The 14,240-nt window shown below is 37.5% G+C and overlaps 1 protein-coding gene across 15 annotated transcripts in view; it reads left to right on the top strand.

Moving 5' to 3' along the window:
• RYR2 (ryanodine receptor 2) overlaps positions 1–14,240 on the top strand; it is a 753,432-nt gene that overhangs the window by 382,400 nt on the left and 356,792 nt on the right. For all 15 annotated transcript variants that reach the window (XM_074385363.1, XM_074385370.1, XM_074385367.1 and 12 more), the window contains 2 exons: positions 1,406–1,570; positions 7,745–7,866. In XM_074385363.1, coding sequence (XP_074241464.1) covers positions 1,406–1,570; positions 7,745–7,866 — 287 coding nt within the window. The remainder of the gene's footprint in view (positions 1–1,405; positions 1,571–7,744; positions 7,867–14,240) is intronic.

Genomic DNA, 14,240 nt, shown 5'->3' on the forward strand with positions numbered 1-14,240 from the left:
TAGTGCAGTCTGCAAGTAACATGAAAAATCTTAAACTTTGGGCTTGTTTTAAAATTATTTCTTTTTGTATAGCAGACATGAGTTTTACTCCAACTGAATCTTTAAAACACTCATGTCACTGTAATTTCAAACAAAAGTCATATAACCAAAGACATGGAAGATACTTAAAGTGGTAAGGTGCAGTGGCTCACACCTCTGTAATCCCAGCACTTTGAGAGATTGAGGCAGGTGGATCACGAGGTCAGGAGTTCAAGACCCGCCTGACCAACATGGTGAAACGCTGTCTCTACTAAAAATACAAAAATTAGCCAGGTGTGGTGGTGGGCGCCTATAATCCCAGCTACTCAGGAGGCTGAGGCAGGAGAATCACTTTAACCTGAGAGGTGGAGGTTGTGGTGACCTGAGATCGTGCCATTGCACTGTAGCCTGGGCAACAAGAGCAGGACTCTGTCTCAAAAAAAAAAAAAAAAGACACTTAAAGTAAATTAACAAGGAAGGTTAGACCAAGGAAGAAAAAATGACGAAAGAAAGGAGGACCATTGGCTTTTTCACTGTTGCTTTAGGCCGTGTTCAAGACTTTAAGACACAATGAGTTCCTGAAGATCAGAGCCATAAGTGGGAGGAAAAATGGAAAGAGTGTGTGTTAGAGGAGGAAGTATTGACATAAACAGAGATTTGAAAGAGACATTTGGTTAGTGTCAAGAGGATAGATTGCTACTTCCTAGCAGAGGAAGCTTGGCATGGTAGCCTTTTAAGAGTCAATACTTCTCTAGTCCAAGTTTGAGATTGCAGTAGCAATTTAGCTTCGATTAATTCAAGATAAATAATCATTTTAATTAGCGGGTTCATTAACAATCATCGTCACCATTATTACTGTCAAAATTGTCAAAATATTTGAAGTGTTTATCCCAGGGACACTATTCTGAAATCTACATACGTTATCTTTATTTCTTTATTTATTTGATCCTGTGGAAAGATACCTTATTAGCTTTATTGATGGATGAGAAACCTGAGGCTTAAAAGGTTTAATTCAGTTGCTAACATCTTAGAGGTAGTGAGTGGCAGAGGCTGAACTCAAAACTCTCCCCCAAACCTATACTCTTACCAATAATGAAAAAAAAAAAAAAAACCACGAAAACCCAGGAAGGATATTTAGCTTAAACTACTAATTTTAAGGCCTCTGGTTTGGAGTTTGCCATTATGCAACATAAAATTGAAAAAATTTACATTATGGCCAAAATCATGCTCTAACCTGAATGATTCAAGCATGTGTTAAAGATTGAACTGTTAGAGTATAATATTTGGCCACTATTTCAGGGGACTTCGGAGAGCTGAATTATTCAAGGAGCATATTTACACTAGTATTTTTGAAATGTTTACTGATCGCTTTCCCCTCTCTCCTTAGGAAAAATTAGATGTTGGGGTGAGAAAAGAGGTTGACGGCATGGGAACATCTGAAATAAAATACGGTGACTCAGTATGCTACATACAGCACGTGGACACTGGCCTGTGGCTTACATACCAGTCCGTGGACGCAAAATCTGTGAGAATGGGATCAATACAACGTAAGGTAAGGTGATAGGAAAAAACAGAATGTTTAGAAGTGATTTTTTTATGAATAAAATACACAAGGACAAGTCAAAAAGAAATGGCTAACCTTTTCAGTCACCTGCAAAAGTTCATAATTTTGCAAGCAAAAGGGCAAATTCCACTGCAATAGACTCTTTAATTTTATAAGGTCTATTAGTGATGGCTGGATTTACATCACTAATATATAGGATGATGGCATGTATGTATTTAAATATGAAGTGAAGAGATACACAGTGCTGTCTTCTGGATTCTACCGTAGCCTAGTTCACATTGTCCTCCGTGCTGTGACAAAGGTCATTACTGACATCTCCTTGCTTACAAGAAGAGGGTTCCACCATCTGATAGTGACAGTGATACCCTTCCCGGCCTGCATCAGTCTCCTTCTCTCTTCCTGATTCCCAGATGTTGTCTTCAATTTCCCCAGCATGTCACTTACAACACATTTCTTGCAGTCTGTCAAAATACCATGGCTTTTACACCCTGGTGCCTCTGCAGGCTGTTTCTTCTGTTTGGGATACCCTCAAACTTTTTTTTTTGTCTCCCTGACTGTTATCCATCATCCAGGGATTAAAGCTATTTATCATTTTAGAAGTTCTTCCTGACTCTGTCAGCTTATCAGCTACTCCCTCCTTTGAGTTCTCATAATATTCATCTCTTAACTCATTACATTTTATACACACACTTCTTGTGCTATTTTATTTAGTAGGCTATATATCTCTTTCTCTTACCACCCCTGGCCCTCTCGCCCCCTTCCACCCAAATTGGCGACTCCCCTGAGAGAGTACATCATAGTAGATTGTTCATGTTCTTACACATGACATGCAGCACGGTGCACAGAACCAAATAACAACACATATTATTTCCAGAAATGTGAGACCTTGGAAAGGAAGACTTCAGTGATATAGACCTTTTTCTTTTCAGCAGATTTATTAATCAAAATCTATACTCCCATTCCAGTAACTAAATAGGTCACTGTTCCTGTGATCTGTTTAGAGTGACCAGTGCTGATTCTAGTAAAGGTGGAGGCTGATGCTGCAGGGATAGCGTTTGGCTTGAGTACATCCCTGTACAACCTTCCTCGGAGCTTGGGATTGAGATCAGCAGACAGTTCTCCTGCAAGACCTATATCATCATTATAATGAGATGATCCCTGTTTTTTAGGCTTGTAAATTTAAGTGTACATGCATGTATTCAATATTTGTGAAGCACTCCCTATTTCTTGCAACTGAAGGTGGCCTGTTTTAAAACATTGTATTATAGATAATTGTTGGAAATAGATGCTTGGTGCCACAAAGAACAGTTCGCACTGAGACAAAGGATCTTTTAGCAATGCAGTTTTTACTTTCTGGACTGCAGGAAGGGTACCTTCACTAGCCGTTGTGCCACAAAAGTACAATGAACAACGAAAACACACAAATTTATTCCTTACGCATTTGAGGTTGTCCTTACTGCTGTGACTGATTTCCATTGGCTGGAGCCAGACCTCACAATTTAAATGGAAACCTGATTGGTTTAAACTTAAAACTTCTCTAAACAGGTAAAAGCAATGGAGAGCTGGGACATGCCTGTGAGCACATCCAGCACAGATATTTTGGTTAAAGTACGAGAACATGAAATGTACTACGTGCCTGTAAGCATGGCATGTCTAACAGCTACATAGGATAGGGCTTAACTAAGAGTTACTAGCATACTTATTCTTTAACAAGAAAGGAAACTTTAAAAAGGAACTTTTCTACTTCCCGTAATAATTTAAGTTTATACAAAATAACCAATAGTGTAATGAACCCCTGAGTCTCCACCATTCAACATTTTCAATGCTTTCTTACTGCTATTTCCATGATATCTCCAATTCTATGCTTTGTGTCACTAGATTATTACGACTACTTATTTTCAAAATTTAGAGGTGATATTTATGTACATCAAAATGTAAACATTTAGCTATAGAGATACACTGGTGTGACCCACAAGCTTATCTCCATGTGGAACACGTCTAATTTCCAAGAGTTTTTCCAGCATTCCTTTCTAGATTAGTCCTGCTCCCTTTCCCCCAGGGGCACTGCTTTTGTGATCTTTTTCTATCATGGAAATGATCTTGTGATCATTTTTCTGTTTTAGCTGATGTTGGATTTTATATAAATAAAATTCTATAGTATGTAACCTTTTGTATATGCCTCCTTTTGCACAATAAAAGGTCTCTCTTTTTTTTTTTTTTTTTTTTTTTTTTGAGATAGAGTCTTGCTCTGTTGCCGGGCGCCAGGCTGGAATGCAGTGGCACAATCTCAGCTCACTGCAGTCTCCACCTCCTGGGTTGAAGCAGTTCTCCTGCCTCAGCCTCCTGAGTAGCTGGAACTACAGGCACACACCACCACACCCAGCTAATTTTTATATTTTCTAGTAGAGATGGGGTTTCAGCATGTTGGCCAGGATGGTCTCGATCTCTTGACCATGTGATCTGCCCGCCTCGGCCTTCCAAAGTGCTGGAGCAAAAGGTCTCTAATATTTATCCATATTGTTCTATGTTTGAGTTCCAGTTTCTCAAGCTACTTTTTGATGTCCCCAGACACCAACAAGACAGAGGTTAAACTAAGCACCATCTAAGGAGGGGGTGGGGGTCAGAAAGGGAAGGAAGAGATAAAGGTACATAATTGTGACTTATTCTGTCTTCGTTACCAGGCTCTGAAACCAAATCTTTGATTTATGTATTTTCAGTATCTAGCAGAGTCCTGGAACCAACTAGGTGCTCAATAAATGTTTCTTGAATAAAACATGTATTTTCAAGGATGTAGAGTTACAGTTGAGTTGGTAAGATTGCCCATGCACCTGCTTACTTGGTCTTCAGCTGCATTAGCGTTGCAGAATTATGAGCCATGGTGAGATGGGTTAGCATTCTCAAGGTGAATAGTGAATGTTTTGTTGAAATTGTGACAGAGAGGTTGATTTGGCTTTAAAGCAATTTTTAAAATAATGATGTTTGTTCATGATTATCCATGGTTCTGTTACTAGATGTAGCACGTTATCTTTTTCTTTTTTTCTGATTTTACTTAAGAATATTTCAAATATTAGAAAAAGTTAAAAGACTAAACCAATGAACATCCATATACCCTTGAATTAGAGTCAACAATTTTTACGGTTAGCCAGATTTGCTTCCCTTTCTTCCTGTCTTCCTTTTCTTTCTCTGTGTGTTTGCATTCAAACATCCACAGTACCATCCCATAGCATTATGATAATTCTATTACGTCACTGACCATCCTGTTTATATTCATATTTATTCTATTGGCCCAATAATATCTTTTCTAGTTTATCAATCAGGATGCAATCAAAATTCATATACTTATTTTTATGGCGTTCAGTCTCTTTTCATCTAGAACAGATTTTCAGCCTTTTTTTTTTTTCGTGTGCCATTGGGTTTTTTAAAAAATCCATGCCAGTCGTAGAATGCCGCCTTTTCTGGATATGTCTGACTTTTTTCCCTCATTGTCAATGCTCTTGGTAATTCCATGAACCTGAAGTTAGGTATAAGGCTATGCTGTCCAAATCAGTAACTGCTAGATACATGTGGCAATTTGGTATTTGTATATAACTGGAACTAGATAAACAAAATTTTTAGTTTTGTTTAACTTTAATTAAATTTTTAAAACATATGCTTAAGTGACTGGAAAACTTTTATGTATGTTTGGAACAAGTTGGGTATGTGAGTATGCTTTTCCAACCATGTCTTTGGTTCCTGTTTTTGTGCCATTTTAGTTTTGCTCGTTTCTTTCTCAGGAACATGGCAGGTTCCTCCACTCCATGTTGGCTGTCTTTCCTCTCAGTGTTCTCCCTGACCTTTTCTCTACACTTCACTTCTCAAGTGTGTCTACCAAAGGACTCATTTTTTTCTTTGGTGCTATTCTGTTCGTAAGCCCTTTCTGTGCCTTTAACATTTTAGTTTTCATGATTTTTTTTTTTTCTTGTCCTTATCTCACCCAGCTCACCTTTTTATCTCAGCTTGCTGCTCTTTCATCTGGTCTGCTGGTTTATTATCTCAGCATATTTTCCCATTGTGAATTTCCACTCCTATTTTATAGAATTTGTGACTTGCCTCCTGAGGACAGTTGAAATCATTTTTATGTTTAAGTAGCCTCCTGCTATTCCAGTTTTACTTAGCTTTTAAAAAACAGCAATGATTACTGAATTTTATTAATTAAAGCAGATAAAAATCATGCTTCGTGTCCTTAAACTTGTTGATAAAAATAACTAAGCTACCAGACCTCTCTGATTATTAAGGAGTCCTTACATTCACAGAGTAAATCCTACTTGAACATAGTGTATGATTCTTTTGGAATTCTGCTAGATTTAATTAATTCATATTTTATTCAGAATTATGACATGTATATTTATGGAGGAAGTTAATTTCTCTTTATGGACATTGAATTTTTTACAACTTTTGTGTTTATTGATTTTTCTGTGTCATAAAACATCATTTTACTCTGGTCTTTTTTTCAACCACTTAAAAATGTAAAAGCCCTTCGTAGCTCATGGGCTATACAGAAATGTGTGATACGCTGCAGTTTGCCAATTCTTGGTCTAGTCCAGTCTGTCATGAAAGGAAGCTGTTCTTTGAAGCTTTATCACAGCTGACCTGTGAAACCATCTGGTCCTAGGTCTTTTAAATATTGGATCTTAAATTATCTTTTCAATCTTTTTCTGAAGAAACTGGTCAAATAGAGTTGGATTCCTTTCGATCAGTCTTATTTTTCTAAGAATCTATCCTATTCCCCTGGAACACTCAGTTTTGTGTATTGCTTTTGTTTGGTTGGCTGGTTGTTGGTTTTGCCATGGAGTTGCACACAGTATTGTGTTGTTACAATTTCCCATTCTCTGGGTTTTAGCTTTCTGTTTTATCTTTAGCCTGTTTTGTGAGAGTTTTATTTATCATTGCAAAGAATCAAATTTTGAGATTATTCATCTTTTCTAGTACTTTATTTGACTTCTAGTTTATTAATTTCACTTCATTAGTTCTACTTTTCAACTTTCTTGGCTGTTCTTTTTTTAGGATATGAAAATGAGTAACAAGTTCCTTTGTTTTTGTCATTTTTCTGTATTAACGAGGGCACTTAGGGCCATAATATTGCTGTTGAATATAGTTACATCTGTGTCTCACTGATTTTTTATATAAGGAGTTTCCTTATAACATTACTTTCTAGATAATTTATAGGTATAGTTCCAGTTACTAAATTTTGTTCAGTACACCTGGGTAGGTTTATTAAATTCTCTTGCTATAAATGTTGAATGAAGACAAGCACAAATGGGAACAAATGGTTCTACTTATATATAGTACACAGCTGATCTATGCTGTCAAAAGTCTGCAAGGTGGTGCACATTGTGAAGGCTAGGGATAGGAAGGGAGCACTAAGGAGGGTTTTAAGATACCGTAATGTTTTCTTTCTTGATTTGGGTGTTGGTCATAAGGGATGTTTACCTGTGAAAAATTATTGAACTGTTTTTTTTTTTTTAAGATTTTTGCATTTCTCTTTCCTAACATTTTAGTTTCATAGAAAGTTCAAAAACAACAACAAAAAACTATCAAAAGAAATGAAATAAATGTTTACGTTTTTATAATTTAGATGATGTATAGGCATTGTTCGGTACTTATTGATTAACTAGTCTATGTTCAGAACTACTGTAGGATAGGTGTGCCCGTGCCAGGTTTCCTTTGCTGCTTTGAACCAAGTTTGCTTAGGCTATGGATCAGTCACTCAATGTAGATATATGAAAAGGATCTCCTATTTGTTTTACCCGACTCATCGCATTTTTTGAGTAATTCTTTAAAATGATATCTGAGCTGAGCTGGTGATGTGTGCTTGTAATTCTAGCTGTTCAGGAGGCAGAGGGAGAAGGATCACTGAAGCTCAGGAGTTCAACACCATCCTGGGCAACATAGCAAGATCCCATCTCAAAAAATAAAATAATAACTAAGTTAATCTATGGAATGGCTAATTTGTATAGGGATCTGTGATACGATTTTATCTGAACTGAACAGCTTCACAGTCCCTTCTAACTACCTTTTGATTCTACCCATTGTTATGGCTCAGCTGTTTGAGTAAGCATCGTCCTAACTCTAGTTTGGAAAAGAGATGTTGAGAGTAATGGCCTTATTTTTGCTTTCTTACAGGCTATTATGCACCATGAAGGCCACATGGATGATGGAATAAATTTATCAAGATCTCAGCATGAAGAGTCACGCACAGCAAGAGTTATCCGGAGCACAGTCTTCCTTTTCAATAGATTTATAAGGTACTTTTTCTTCTGTAGGCTTAGTTGTTTGATACTTCATTTTCATTTCTTTATTGGATATGCAAGTAGGAAATTTAAAAGTATGCTATGTTGGCAGTAAATCTCATAGTGTTTGGTAAGTTAGCAGAAACATTAGGAAGTGTTAATTAGATGATTTGATGTCCTTCTTTTAAATAAACTTTAAAAAAGTATGTTTTTAGAAATTAGATGTGTAATTTGTGATTGATAGGTATAGATTAGGATTATTTTGTGACTATTCTTCCTTGCACTGGATCTCTTTAGTTCTTTTCTCAATGAGGGCAGTGAATCCTACATATTTGGTGAGTTTTGACATGTATTTTTAAAAAGCAATTCTAGTAAGAACAGTTTTTCCACTTAACAATTGCAATAATTGCATATCTCCTGTAGGGAACCAGCCCCCACATCACCTGTGGGTACCCCAAGTTCAGTGGTGACAAAGATGCAAGAAAAAGATTAAGAGTTTAAGTGGGACCAGGGGCCATCCCTTGTTTACTGGAGGCAGTGAAGGCCCAGGCTCTGATCTCTCACACTATTTATTGGTTACAATCACTTTGATCTATAGGGTAGGGGTGGAGTGATGGTGGGGAGTGGGTGACATGATGGTGGAGTGAATCAGTGAGATGGAAGTGAATCAGTGAGCTGGAACTGGTGTGTCATTCTAGAGACTGATAACAGCAACAGTTTCAGGAGTTTAAACAAAACAGGAATATGTGGTTATCTTTAGCCTATTACGTATGTGCAGCTGCTGGAACAGGGCCTTGCAAGGAGCCTACAAATCTGGCTACATCATAGTGCTACAAAGGGGTTTTACGTCCCTGAGCACAGTGTTTATGGTAACAGAGCCCAGGTCACCCTGCTCCGGAACGTGAGGCTTGGAGAGACCTTCCTCCTCGGAGGCCTCCTGCGACCTTCCGTGGTTTGTTGTTCCTTGTTTATATGTTACTCATAACCAATTTGTGGAGGCAGTCCGTAAGTCCTTTCTCCTTTGCTGCTTCTCCCAACATTTACAAACTAAATTAAACTTGTGGCTCACACGTTTTCTGGTAACATCATACCAATATATGCTCTGACTGTGGGAGATTTCATTTGTCTCTTTAAACTTGACTAATTTGATGGGGGGACCTTTTTGTTGACTATCTTCGTTTATTTTTTCTTTTTGGTTGAATCCTGCCATTTGTTAATATTTTCTGTTAAGCTATTCTGAGCTTCTGTTATGTTTAGAGATACTCATTTCCTGTCATCATTAATTACAAACCTTTTCACCAGTTTATCCGTTTGGAAAAGAATTTTGAAGGATTTTTGTAGTACTTGAATCAGTAAATTTTTTTTTTTTTTGGCTTTACAGCATAAAACAAATCTTCTCTCCTCAAGGTTATATTATTTTCTGCTTCTTTTATAAACCATCCACACTGTGTGTATATGTGTGTGTGCATGTATGTCACCAAAAAATGGGCCCGGCCTTTGGCCACACACTTTTAGTCTTTAGCCCATTTCTCTGCCTCATCTAAACTCCAAGGCTTATCTGATGGAGTAAAGCTTAAATTGGATGGGGGAAGCACCACAATTTTGTATTTTGTATTACTTGTATTACATTTCAGTGTTATTCGTATTCTTCTATTTTTATATAGTATTTATTAAATAAAAATTGTATTACATTTTAATGCAGTATAAGATTAGTCAAGAAGTTCTACTTGGAAATTATAACTTATTTTGGAAACAAACTTAGCCTTTTCGTATCTTGTTCTTCTCACTAGTTTTTCTTTACCGGAGCTGATTAATCCTATGATAGGGATTGAGCAAATTAATCATAAATCTTTCAAATGGTCAATTTTATATTTAGTCAGTACTGACTTCGAATATGAGGGACTTTTTTATTATTCAATTTGATTTCTGTCGAGTATTCAGTGGCACTACAGAGATTCCATTTGGTAAGTTAATTTAATACCGGACCGACATTGGATCTTTGTTTTGAAAATGGTTTTTTGGGGAAGTTACTGTCTCAGTGTTTAGATGTAATACGGCAATAGTACACCATAAGTGACTTTTTTTTATGCTGGATGAAATACCAAAATTCTTCTTGAATGTGGTTTACTTTAGCACATCTGCTCTTTGGAAAAATAATTTTAAAGTTTAACAATTACTTTTCTGATTAGATAGAGTACCAAGTCTGAGAAATTTGGATTCTTTGGTAAACACGTTGGATTATACACTTGCTGCTCTATTAAATCTTGAAAATTATTTTTTGTCTGGGCTGAGTGAAATTCATTTGTTATACCTATCATGATAAAATAGGATGGTTATATTAATCCCTATTAACTATGAAAATATTTTCTGATTCCCAGTCTGATTTTTTCCATCTTCTTTCTTCTTACCTTGCACTCTTTTTTTTTCTAGCTTCATAAGATGAATGCTAATATCATTAATTTGAAATCTTTGTTGACATAAACATTTAGTGTTGTACATTTCTGTTTTTAGTGATACCTCACTCATTTTTCTCCCCTCCCTCCCTCCTTCTCTCTTTCCCTTTCTTCTTTCTCTCTCTCTTCCTCCCTCTCTCTCCTTCCGTTCTTCCCTCTCTTTCTCCTTCCCTCCATCTCTCTCTTCTCTCCTTCCCTTCCCTTTCTCTCTCCTCCCTTCCCTCCCTCCCTCTCTCCTTCTCCCCCTCCCTCTCTCTCCTTCCCTTCCTCCCTCTCTTTCTCCTTCCCTCCATCTCTCTCTTCTCTCCTTCCCTTCCCTTTCTCTCTCTCCTCCCTTCCCTCCCTCTCTCTCTCGCTCCTTTCCTTCTTTCATACCTTTCTCCCTCCCTCCCTCTCATCTTTCTACTCCCCAGTCTCCCTGTCTTTCTGTTGCCTAGGCTGGACTGCAATGGCATTATCTCAGCTTACTGCAACCTCTGTCTCCCAAGTTTAAGCAATTCTCTTATCTCAGCCTCCCAAGTAGCACCTGACTTTTTTATTTTTATTTTTAGTAGAGATGTGGTTTCCCTATGTTGCACAGACTGGTCTCGAATCCCTGACCTCAAGTGATCCACCCACTTCGGCCTCCCAAAGTGCTGGGATTATAGGCATGAGCCACCACATCTGGCTTTGATATGTTTTCTTTCAGGTTCCCCTTTGATGACTTCTTTGACCAGTGGATTTTTTTACTTTCCAAATATTTGGAGATTTCCTGAACATTTTTCTATTACTAATTTCTAATTGACTGCCATTATGGTCAGAGAATATATTTCATGAGATTGATTGCTTTTAAATTTATTAAGACTTGTTTTATGCTTAGAGTAAACTTTATTTTTGGTGAACTTTATCTTGGAACTTGAAAAGAACGCATTCTCCTCTTGTTGGGTAGAGTGTTCAAAAGTGTAAATTTTTTCTAGTTAGCTGATAGTATTATTTAGATCTTCAATTTTCTCGCTGTTTTTCTGTCTAATTGTTCTACTAATTATAGAGAGAAAGGTATTGAAAAATGTCTGGCTGTAATAGTGGATATTTCTGGATCTCCTTGCTGTTTTTCACTTTTTCTTCATGCATTTGAAGCTCTGTTATTAGGTGCATACATCTTTAGGATTTTATTCTTTCGATGAACTGACCCCTTTATCATTCTGAAATTAGCTTTCTTAACTCTGGTAATACTCTTTGCTATGACATATACTTCGTATAATATGAACATAGCCACTCTAGTTTTCTTTTTCCTTTGGTATTAGCATCCTATAACATTTAACCTGTTTGTATCTTTATATTTAAAGTGCATTTCTTTTAGGCAATAGACAGTTGGGTCTTGCTTTTTTATCCAATTCGATAATGCCTGCTTTTAAGTTGCATTGTTTAATCCATTTACATTAATATGATTATGGATATAGTAAGTTTAAGTCTGTCTTTCTGCTATTTCTTTTACATTTGTCCCATCCAGTACTAGGATAAAGAAGAGATACACACACACATGCACACACACACATGCGCACGCACACACACACCCCACCAACACCACCACCATTGCCCCCCTTACATGGGAGAATGAGAGCAGGTGGGTCACAGAAAATGACAGTGGGCTGTCATTGTCCCATTTCTTCCCTTTTCTTCCTTCTTTTGGATCAGTTGAGTATTTTCTGTTATTTCATCTTACCTCATTTTTATTAGTTGATTAGCTGTAATACTTTATTTGTATTTTAGTGGTTACTTACGGCTTATAGCATATATCTTTAATTTGAGTCTACCTTTAATTGATATTTTCTCTCTCTATGAATAGTGTGAGGACATTACAAAAGCATGCTTCCCTCCCAGTTTTTGCACTTTGTCATACATTTTACATTTATAGATGTTATTAATTCCACACTATATTTTATCATTTTAATTTAAACAATTAGTTTTTAAAGAGATTTAAATAACAAAAACATCTATATTTGCACATATAGTTATCATTTCTAGTGTTCTTTATTTTTTGTGTGTGGATCTGGATTTCCTTCAGGTATTGTTTTCTTCTGCCTGAAGGACTCTTTTAACTTTTCTCCCCCTCCGCCTTCCTCTCCCCTTTTCTGAGACACAGTCTCTCTCTGTCACTCAGCCTAGAGTGCAGTGGTATTGTATCAGCTCACTGCAACCTTCGCCTCCCAGGTTCAAGTGATTTCTCCTGACTCAGACTCCCTAGTAGCTGGGACTACAGACGCCCTCCACTGTACCTGGCTCGTTTTTGTATTTTTTAGTAGAGACAGGGTTTCACCATCTTGGCCAGGCTGATCTCAAACTCCTGCCCTCGTGATCCACCCATCTTGGCCTCTTAAAGTGCTGGGATTACAGGCGTGAAACACTGCGCCTGGCCAACATTTCTTAATATGCAAGTCTGCTGGAGACAGACTCTTTCCGATTTTGTACAACTGACAATGTGTTCTTTGCTTTCATTTTAAGTGATATTTTTGCTCTGTACAGCATTCTAGGTCGACAGTTTTTTTTTTTCTTTTGGTTGACTAATTTTACTCCCTATCAATGAGTGTATTTCATAGTTCTTTCTATGCCTGCTCGTTATCGTTTAATTATCAGACATTGTGAATTTGTTAGATGCTGGCTCTTTTTGTATTCCTATAAATATTCTTGAGCTTTTTCCTGAGATCCAGTTAAGTCACATTTTGATTCATTTGGATCTTGCTTTTAGAGTTTTCTGGGTGGGAAGAGCAGCGTTTAGTCTAGGGCAAATTATTCCCCACTACTGAGATAAGGCCCTCTGAATACTCTACGCAGTGCCCCATGCGTTGTAAAGTTTCCCAGTCCAGCTGCTGGGGCAGGGGCTGTTTCAGGTCCTGTGTGATGGCCAGTTGTTCTTCCCTCTAATCCTTTCCAGTGATTCTGTTCCCTGCCTTGAGTAGTTTTCTCATGATGTTGTCATGTGTGTTCTGCTGAATATATGGGAGGGACCTTCTGTAGGTCTCCAGGGTTCCCTCTTGTGCAGCCCTCTCCTCTCTGTGCCCTGTGAATTATAGCTATCTTGGTCTCCCCAGACTCTCAGCAGTGTGCCTTCAACTCATGGAGACTGTCGGGTCATGCCCGGATTTCCTGCCCTGCTCCGTGGCCTGGAAGTTCTCCTAGGCTGTAAAGCGAGGCAGCTGTAGGACTCACCTGATTTGTTTCTCATCCCTCAGGCATTTCTCTCCTTTATTCATTGCTATCCAGTGTCTTGAAAGTTTTCGTGCTGTTTTGGTTACCCACCACCCCACCACCCCTCATTATACTTTGTCCGTTTTTTGAGTTGTTTCAGAGGGAGGGTAAATCCTGTCCTGTTCACTTTATCTTGGCCAAATGTAACTCAAATCTGGGTGACATGTGTAATACTTATTTCCAGCTGAGATTACTTGTTTCCCTTGAGAAATGTAGTCTAGAACCTCTTTGTTAATTCTGCATTGATGTTTTTCTCTTTTAGATAGCCTCCTCATTACAAACTCATCACAAATTTGCCATATTTTTCTGAGTTATCTAACATCTGCTTTTAGCAATGTCTCTTCCTTGTGGTCCCCTGAGAAATGCCATAAATAAACACAATGTTCTTTCCTTCTCTTATGCTTAACTGACCTTCGTCATGCATCAATTTTTTCAAAAATTAAATTTTAAGTAAGCTTTGGTTTATTCTCCTTATTTTCTATATTTACCCTTTAGATATATTATTTAACTCCAGTAATCATGTTTATCTATATTTATATGTATGCAAGTTTTACTTAAATGCACATGAGTATTACCTGTTAGAAGTCCTATAGGCTGGGCACAGTGGTGATAACACCTGTAATCCTAGCACTTTGGGAGGCCAAGGTGGGTGGATCACTTGAGACCATGAGTTTATCAACAGAGATTAACTACATTGTATTCTACATTCTA

Source organism: Saimiri boliviensis, chromosome 14 (assembly GCF_048565385.1).
Source record: "Saimiri boliviensis isolate mSaiBol1 chromosome 14, mSaiBol1.pri, whole genome shotgun sequence".
Classification (NCBI taxonomy): Eukaryota; Metazoa; Chordata; class Mammalia; order Primates; family Cebidae; genus Saimiri; species Saimiri boliviensis.